Source organism: Phascolarctos cinereus, unplaced genomic scaffold, assembly GCF_003287225.1.
Source record: "Phascolarctos cinereus isolate Bilbo 61053 unplaced genomic scaffold, phaCin_HiC Scaffold_1;HRSCAF=81, whole genome shotgun sequence".
Taxonomy (NCBI): Eukaryota; Metazoa; Chordata; class Mammalia; order Diprotodontia; family Phascolarctidae; genus Phascolarctos; species Phascolarctos cinereus.
The window spans coordinates 219,110,829-219,120,019 of NW_027555514.1; the positions used below are offsets into that span (position 1 = coordinate 219,110,829).

The 9,191-nt window shown below is 36.4% G+C and overlaps 1 protein-coding gene across 1 annotated transcript; it reads left to right on the plus strand.

The window, feature by feature from the left end:
• Positions 1 to 3,172: 3,172 nt before the first annotated feature.
• Positions 3,173 to 4,111, plus strand: LOC110211083 (olfactory receptor 6C2-like). Its single transcript, XM_020990273.2, has one exon. It carries the CDS (start codon positions 3,173 to 3,175, stop codon positions 4,109 to 4,111), a length of 939 nt encoding a protein of 312 aa, XP_020845932.1.
• Positions 4,112 to 9,191: the final 5,080 nt, after the last annotated feature.

The following is a 9,191-nucleotide window of genomic DNA, read 5'->3' on the forward strand; positions in this document are numbered from 1 at the left end:
AAATATTTCCCAACTACATTGGACTCTGGTTTGGACTGCCAACTTCATATTTAAGATGTCTGCCTTACATGATGTGGGCAGGAGCATGAATATGCCAGGGGCCTGCTCTTCTGCACAACTCTCACTGTTTGAGCACTGTATCTATTTCTGGCATGACACCTTCCTGTCTCTGTGGACACATCCCCCATAGCTGCATTTTTAATGTGTTTTTTTTTATTTAATGGTGATTATATGGCACATTCATTAGCAATTTTGAACTTCAATCCCTAAGGAACCTTTGTTTGTTCTCCCACTTGATTTTCCCCAAACACCTTCAGCAGATTGAGCAAATAAAATTTAGAAGGGAAAACCCATCTCCTTGCCCAGATGTTTCAGTCTTTTTCCTCTGAAGTACCCAGAGTCAGGTCTGAATGGTGCCTTCCCTTTCCAGGGATCCCAGCTTCCTTTTAGCTGCAGGGCAAGATTTCTAACATTTAACATGAGACCAGATCTCTCATCCAAATACATTGTATAATTATTTAGGAGACAGAAGGATAGCCCAGAAGCATTGAATGTTTTGGGACATGACAATCAGCCACAGAGCTGCCTGTGAATGTAAGGTTCTAGGGAGCAGAGTGTTATCAAAAAAATCCATAGAATTGGAATCTTTGAATTAAACCTATAACAACCATTAGAGATCATCTACACCAACTTCCTTATTTACAGGTGAGGAAATTGAGACTTAGGGAGATCAAGGTCCCAGAAATCACAAGCAACAAGTGGAAGTCAAGTCTAGATAAGCTTCCTCGGAGCAGGTGCAAATGTGCTGATAGACTCAATTCATAGGCTAAGTATTCCAAGGGGTGTTATGACCTAGGCAATAGCTTCACTATGCTCCTGCCACCTGCCTGTCTTACGGTGCATCTTTGAGCCATACCAGGGACATTTGGGGTTATTTAGGCCATTGATGCTATCCATGAAGAACTTCAGAAATGTAAGTATGAAAAGGTTTTTCTCATCACACATTTTCTCATTTTGTATCCATGAAGATTAACTGTACTTCTCTATTTTCCATGTAGAAAAACACACTAGGCAGACTTAACCACTTTAGACAGCAAAAACTTATGGAATTACATTGGCTATTTCAGGAGAGAATCAACAATCATTTCTGAGAGGTAACTTCTTTTTTTCTTTTTTGTGAGGCAATCAGGGTTAAGTGACTTGCCCAGGGTCACATAGCTAGTGTCAAGTGTCTGAGGTCAGATTTGAACTCAGGGCCTTCTGACTCCAAGGCCAGAGCTCTATCCACTACACTATCTAGCTGCCCCATTACTTCTTTTTTTACAATAATAAGACATTTGAACTTTACACTCCCTTTGGAATAGATGACTATGGGGTCAGCTTCGGTGAGACTGGACTATGTGTGCCCTTCTATGATGTGCAGGGTGTGAAAAAAGTCTCTCTTAGGAAAGATACCAACCACAAGTGGCCCTATGGTGCCCACTTACAGAAATTCTACAATTGAAGTCAATTCCATTTCGTAACAAAAATCCCTTTTTTCAAAACCATGTACCCCCTCAAAGGATGAATGCTGTAACATAGTGGCTCTCAAGCTATTGTATAGGAATTCAGTTTTTTTAAATATTTTGATGGCCGTATTTCAATATAATTAATTCTTTTGTAACCCTATGTATTTAATTTTGTGCATTTAAAATATTACTCGGAGAAGGGACTCATAGATTTGTTTCACAATGGTTCCAATACTGCTGTTTGCTGCCAAACAAAAATAGTTAAGGATCCCTGCTTTAAGAGGTTATTGGTCAATTCCACAGAAAGATAAACTGATTACACATTTTCTATCTGAAAAAAAATCTCAAGTGACAGAGACAGACAGAGATAAAAAAAGCAGAGAAACATAACTCACAAGTGATTTGAGTCAAAAGAACAGGGTACTCTGAGAAGCTTTTTAGTATTTCATAAAAATGCTCACTATATATCCCTATAAAGAGAAAGAATTGGAGCACTTCCCATAAAAAAAACAAGTCATTGACCAGTTGAAACGAAAAACACTCCTTGGAAGAAAACATTATCAGCTATTCAAACCTTATAGCTAATTCACTTATCAAAGGATTAAAGGCTTCAGATTTAGAAAGAACCTGAGGGATCTGCTACAGAACAATCACCCCATTTAAGAGACAAAGAAACTAAGGCCCTGAGAGATGAAGTGACTTGCATAGAACAACACAATTTTGAAGGAGTAGAGGCTAGATAGGAAAGCAGGTCCTCTAGTTTCCCATGGAGATCTTTTCAGACATAACAGCTCCCAGAAAAAAAAAAAAAGGTTTCTACAAAATGAAACTCAGGTTCCAAAACTTTAGTCAGAAGAAATTGGGCAGAGGACCACAGTCAGAATCTTTTTGAGGTGTTGGAGAGAAAGGGGGAAAGCTCAAGTGCCCTGGGTAAGTGTTGGGAGCATAAACAGTAGGGAAAAGTACATGGAAAAGGAAACAGGAGGACCACAGAGACAATCTGCATCTTCTCTACAATATTTCTTATGGCCAGCCCTGCTTACCCTTCTAGATCAGATGTTCCTAACTCTGCCTTGAGGTGGCCTCCTAGAAAAAGATGCTGGGGAAGATACCACATATGAGAAAGCACAGATATAAAAGCAAAGTCATACATGGGGAGCAGAAAGAATACCAACTAGCCCAGAGCAATCATTAGGATCAGAATAACTCACATTTAAAATTTAGAAAGTGTGTTGTTTGTAGCAGCCCACGCAGTAAGTGCTGCAAGTATGTGAACTCCCATTTAACATAAAAAGTAAGTTGGGTTCTGAGAAGCTGAGAGACTTCTACCTGGTCACATACCAGTAACAGTCAGGACATGAAACTAGGTCTCCTGGCTTCATGTCCAGCACTAATAGACTGTGGCTAAGGGTGAAAGGCTCTGTGAAAAAGGATGAAATAAAAGATTTTGACAAGGGACCATATTTGAGTGAGTAAAATATGTTAACTCCCAAGAGACATTGAATCAATTACTAGAGGTAAAAACCCTGGAAAACTGTAAGTTGCTTGCCTCCCTTTTCCCACCAGCTCCCATTGCTCTCCCTGTTTTCTCTCCATCCTCTTGTCCAGATCTAAATTCTTCCTCCCTATTTTCGTTCAGGTTCATCAGAAATCAGAAGTCACAGATGAGAAATCACACAGGGATTACATTATTCATCCTGCAAGGACTGACAGATGACCCACAGCTACAGGTTTTGCTTTTTATATTTCTATTCCTCAACTACATGTTGAGTGTAATTGGGAACCTGACCATCATCATCCTCACCTTGGTGGATGCCCACCTAAAAACTCCCATGTATTTTTTTCTCAGAAATTTCTCTATCTTAGAAATCTCACTCACAACTTCTTGTATCCCCAGGTACCTCTATAGCATATCAACTGGGGACAATACCATTTCTTACAGTGTCTGTGCCATACAACTATTTTGTCTCATCTTTCTTGGGGCAGCAGAGTTCTTCCTTCTGGCCACCATGTCCTATGACCGCTATGTGGCCATCTGCAAACCTCTGCACTACACAACCATCATGAACAGTAAAATCTGTAACCAGCTCCTCCTGAGTTCTTGGCTGGCTGGGCTGATGATCATCCTTCCACCAATTAGCCTGGGCCTCCAACTGGACTTTTGTGATTCCAATGTCATTGATCATTTTGCCTGTGATGCATTTCCTGTGTTAGAGATTTCCTGCACAGACACACAGTTCATAGAGAAGATAGCTTTGATTGATGCTATATTAACACTCATTATTACATTACTCTTAGTGGTTTTGTCTTATGCCTCCATTGTCAGAACTATTTTGAGATTCCCCTCTGCCCAGCAAAGGCAAAAGGCCTTTTCCACTTGTTCCTCCCATATGATTGTTGTCTCCATCTCTTATGGAAGCTGCATCTTCATGTATGTCAAATCTTCTGGAAATGAAAAAGTGGATTTGAATAAGGCAGTGTCAGTTCTCATGACCTCTGTTGCCCCAGTGATGAACCCCTTTATTTATGCCCTGAGGAACAAACAAGTCATACAAGCCTTTAAGGACTCAGTCAAAAAGATTGCAATTCTCACAAAGCAGTAAAAGACGCCAAATGATAAAACTAAAGTGTGGGATACCAAAAGTTAAAAGAAAAACTGCTCAGGATTCAGAAACCCTGGGTAATTTTTCTTGCTAATGAGCTTTTCTAAACACTATGGAGTTTAATCTTAACACAGCCCATTTCCCTCATGCAAGAAGAAATGTACACAAACTTACCCACATGAACACACACAAATACGCACCCACACGTGCATGTAAATGGGGCACATACATGCATGCACACACGTGCACACACACAGGTAAAAGTCTTCTCTTCTTTTTTTGTCAGAATCTGTAATGCTTTCTGGCTTCTCACGCAACTCTCCTCCAATTCCCACTGCCCTATACAGCTACTTCTCTAACCCATTGGCTGCTCAATCAAACTCTCAGACAGATGAGAGTGATGGAAAAAGGACTGTTCTCACAGTCTAGAAGACCAAGGTTCAACCACATCCTCAGGCATTTACCATTTCTATATCTCTGGCAAGTCACCAGAATGGATCTTAGAGGCCATTCAGTCCAACTTTATCATCTTCTACACAAGAAAACTAAGGACCAGAATTTTGAAATGACTTGCCAAATTTCACAGAAGGTAATGAATTAAAGAGCCAAGCTTTCAAGCCAGGGCCTCTGCCTCCAAATTCAGTATTTTTCTCCTCTGGATTATGCCATCTCTCCCTTTTCAGCATTGGAACCATAATCAGGCTAATTCTGCCTTTATCATTGGAACAGTTATTTCAATCTGTTCCCCTGTGGTTCCTATCCTACCATCCCTTTGACTTTTCATACCAAACATTCCTCCCTGGCCACCATTCCCCTATATGTGTTGCTTTTATTAGAATGTAACTGTGTTCTGATCAGAGACTACCCTGTTTTATGTTTCGTATTTTGTATATTTTTGTGTCTCCATTTCTTAGCTTGATATATAGTGCTAATAATTACTGTTTCATCCATTCATTCATTCACTGGAAGTGAAAACAGACCATACAGTATCTATGGAGAAGGAGTTCATTTTGTTGCAATGTCAGTTTTCCTTCTATAGGAGCCTCAACCATCTACAAAAGGGAGTGAGGTAGGTAGAGTTAATGGTCTATAATGTTCCTTTCACTTCTAAATCTATGATACTGCCATACATTGATTCTGTAATTTTATGACTGTCTCTGCACTGAGGTAGGGCTCACTGGGAAATAAGAATTCATCTCTCTATATAACTCCAATGCAGCTTCCTGGGGGAAGTAGTATGATCATGAGATCTATCCTGCCTTCTTATTGACACAGGACTAAGCATTTTCTGTTTGTATTTTCTGTGCAGTAAAATAAAGGTCATCCTTTAAAGCATCACATATAAGGGCACTTTATCTATTTTATAGTGGCTAATCCAAGATTCAGAGGCTGAAGCTGCCAGTTGAAATACTAGGCAGGGAAGTAGGAATGCATCTAGTCAAAAGCCACATAGAGAGTATCTAATTTGCAAATAAAGAAATATAATTGCATAAAACAATAAAGTTTCATCTAATAACCAGCAAATTTGCAAAGGTGATAAAAGAGTCAATGTGGTGATGTGATGCAAAAACAGGTACATTAATACATAATGGTGGAAATGTCAAATTATCCAACTTTTCTGGAAAATAATTCAGAACTATAGTAGAAAAATTAAATTACTCATAACCCTGCCCCAATTTTACCAATACTGGGTATGTATGTTGAAAAGATCAAAGGCTAAGTGAGGTAAGAGAAATGGTATGTGGAAGAGAGCCTGTGGGAATAGGGTTATATTAAAATAGATTATTGAAAACAAAGTGTGGAGATATATCATTAACTTAAAATAAGAAAAGGAACAAAAAATTCTAATTTTTTAAATATTCTAGATACATAAATGCAGGCAAATACCAAATTAACTCTTATAACTTTAAGTATGAATAAACTAAAAAATGTAATTAAAAAAGAGAGTGACAAAATGATAAGAAAACAAAACTCTACAACCAATGGCTAATAAGAAAGAAATTTAATATTTAAAAAATATACTAAGAATATAAATGAGGGGTTACAATTATTCTATAAGAAAAGTCAAAAAATCATGATATCAATGGATACTTAAAAATATTATATTGGTTAAAGGAATCACACACAACAAATACCAACATTATATTTATATGATCCAAGTTCCATAGCTAATTTCAGAAAGGAAAAATTAACTAAACTGCCAAAAGAGATAGATAGTAACACAATGATAATAGGAAACTTTAATATTCCTCCCTTGATGTTGTAAAATTTAATCAAAGGATGAACTTGGAATTGAATGAATTATTGAAGGATTTAGAGCTTAAAGACTTATGGTACCTTCTGAATGGAACCATTAAGGAATATACACATTTTGAACACTTTTAGTATTTATACAAAAATTTTACTATATGCTAATACTAAACACATTCTTCATAGATCATAAAGCAATAAAAATTATAATCATGGGGGAAGCATCGACCAATATTGTTAATATGTATCCAAAAATTTTAATTAAAATCTTATCAAAGGGAATACAGGAATACATCCAAAACATCACTCATAATGACCAAGTTAGATTATACTAGGGAAGCAAGGATTGTCAACATGATTAATTATGTTAAAGGCAAAAAGATCCTAAACTACATGATTAACTCAAAAAAAGGCAGAAAAAGCCTTGATAAAGTACAATACTCATTTGTTTAAAAAAAGATAATGAAGAAGATACGTTTGGAAAAAAAATCTGTCTAAAAGCAAAATCAAGCACTATAGACAGTGAGAATACACTGCAATCTTTACTAATAAAGGAGGAAATAAATAATTTCCAATTTCCCTTCTGTGATTTGATAAAGTCCTACAAATGCAATAAGACAACAAAAAAAAATTAAAGGCATAAAGATAAACAAAAAGGATATAAAAACCTGAGGGAAGAAGCAGAGAAAATCAGATAATAGCTTCATAAAAATATCAGAATAAAAAATAAACCAAAATAAACATCTTATATAAGTAAAAAATGAAAAATACAATAATAGAAAAAGAAGTCCCATTCAAGATAAGCACAAAATACATTGAAATGTTTTTAAACTAGCCTACTGAAGTAAAAATAATACTTTTAGAGTTTCAGTTACAAAGAGGTTTTTAAACAGACAAAAAAAAAGACAACTTAAGTTTCTGGAAGAATATTGAGTGCTCATGACTGGGCCATGGCAAAAAAATAAAATTCTTCAAGTGACTCGGATAAAAACCTTCAAATATAAAATAAAGCGAAATAAGATAACATAAAATGATTCTACCCCCCCCACCTGTAACAGCAGGAGGGAATGGAATGATGTATTCCAAAGAGCAAAGAAGCTAAAACACAAGGTAACCTACCCTGCAAAACTGAGCCTAACCATTATGTAAAAAGTGGACATTCAATACAAAAGAGACATTCAAAACATTCTTAGAAGAAAATATATGAATTATTTTATTTGCATGCACCCCAGAAAACAAATATACAGAAAAGGTTAAATGAATACAGAAACTAAGGACAACAAAATAACAATAAACCAATAATAGATTTAAATGTGAGAGTATACAAGGAGACAAAGTTGAAAGCAGAAGTCTGAAGTGATGATAGAGAAACAGGCCTGAAACATTTGCAGCGGGGGCAGGGAAGAGAGAGGTAGAAGAAGGGATATGGAGGGGGAAGGGCAGAGAGAGAAACAGAGATAGTGAGAGACAAAGAGAGACAAAGAGGGAGAGGGGAAGAGGGAGAGAGAGACAGAGACAGAGAGATAGAGGCAGAGAGAGAGAGAGAGAGAGAATATTACATAATGGAAGTGCAAATAAAGTGAGGAAGAAGGGGAATACGTGAGGGACCCTGATCAAGTCAAAAGCTCATGATGAAAAGAAAATAGCCCACAGAAGAATGAGTGAGGAGAAAAAGGAGAGATTGATACAAAGGGAAAGAAAGTGGAAAATTTGTTTCAGTGATGGCAAAGGGTACCACTGAGGAATGTGGTCCTGTAGGAAAAAAGAAATTCTATAAAGGGATCTTATTTTATAAAGATGGACCTTACAATGGTTATAAGCTGTAGGAGATTCACACTTAGAGAGACCACTCAACCTAACCCAGAAGAAGAGGAATCAGAGCTCCTGCAGGCAACTGACAAGAGGAGTGAGAGTTCATAGACCCAAGAATATTTCAAAACAAATGGTGTGGTGGAGAAGAAAGTGGGGAAGCAAAGATTAATTAATTATGAATTACACAATCAAACACAGAAAAATACCTACCATGGAACAATGTTGTCTCTTTCAGAAATTGGCACTCCTAAAAATGAGTCAGCACTAAAAAAAAAAAAAAGACTGAGGTAATATAAACAATGCAATAACATGGAAACTATTTAGAAGTGGAAGCCCAAAATAGGCATCATAGAAGCTTTAATTCTATGAAGAATATAGAGACTAAAGAAGGACTAAATAAAAATGAGGGCCTTAAATGAAAGAATAAAAGTCTAGAATAGATAGAAAGAGACAAATAATGAAGAGAATGAGAGAAAGAAACTTTCTTTAGAAAAATATGAAAAAAATGAAATTTTAAGCACTAACAAACAAGTTGAAGGAGAGGTAAAGAGTAGGCATTTTACTTGACTGCTTAACTGAGAGGAGAAAAAAGGAGGAGAAGAAATAAAAACTGGATGAAAGCAAGAAGGAGAAAAGTAGTAAATTAAGTAAAACTAGGGAAAGGAGTAACAAATGGAAAGACATGAGTGAAAGGAGGAAGGTATGGGGAAAAGAGGTGGTTGAAATAGGGGTGCCATAAAGAAGATTAAGTTAAAATAACAGAAGAGACATCGACTGTGTCTACAGAGTAAGATGGGAAATTGTAAATAAGAATAAAAATGCAATATTACAAGCAAATGGAGAAACATAAATTTAATTCTCATAACTTTAAAAATGATTTATTGAACAATACAATAAAATTTTAAAAGTAAGAGAATGCACTTTTTTAAAAGCCCACAATTTTTTTTGCCTACAAGAAACAAATTTTAAAAATAAAAATAGAAACAGAATAAAAATAAAGGACTGGAAACAAATTTTA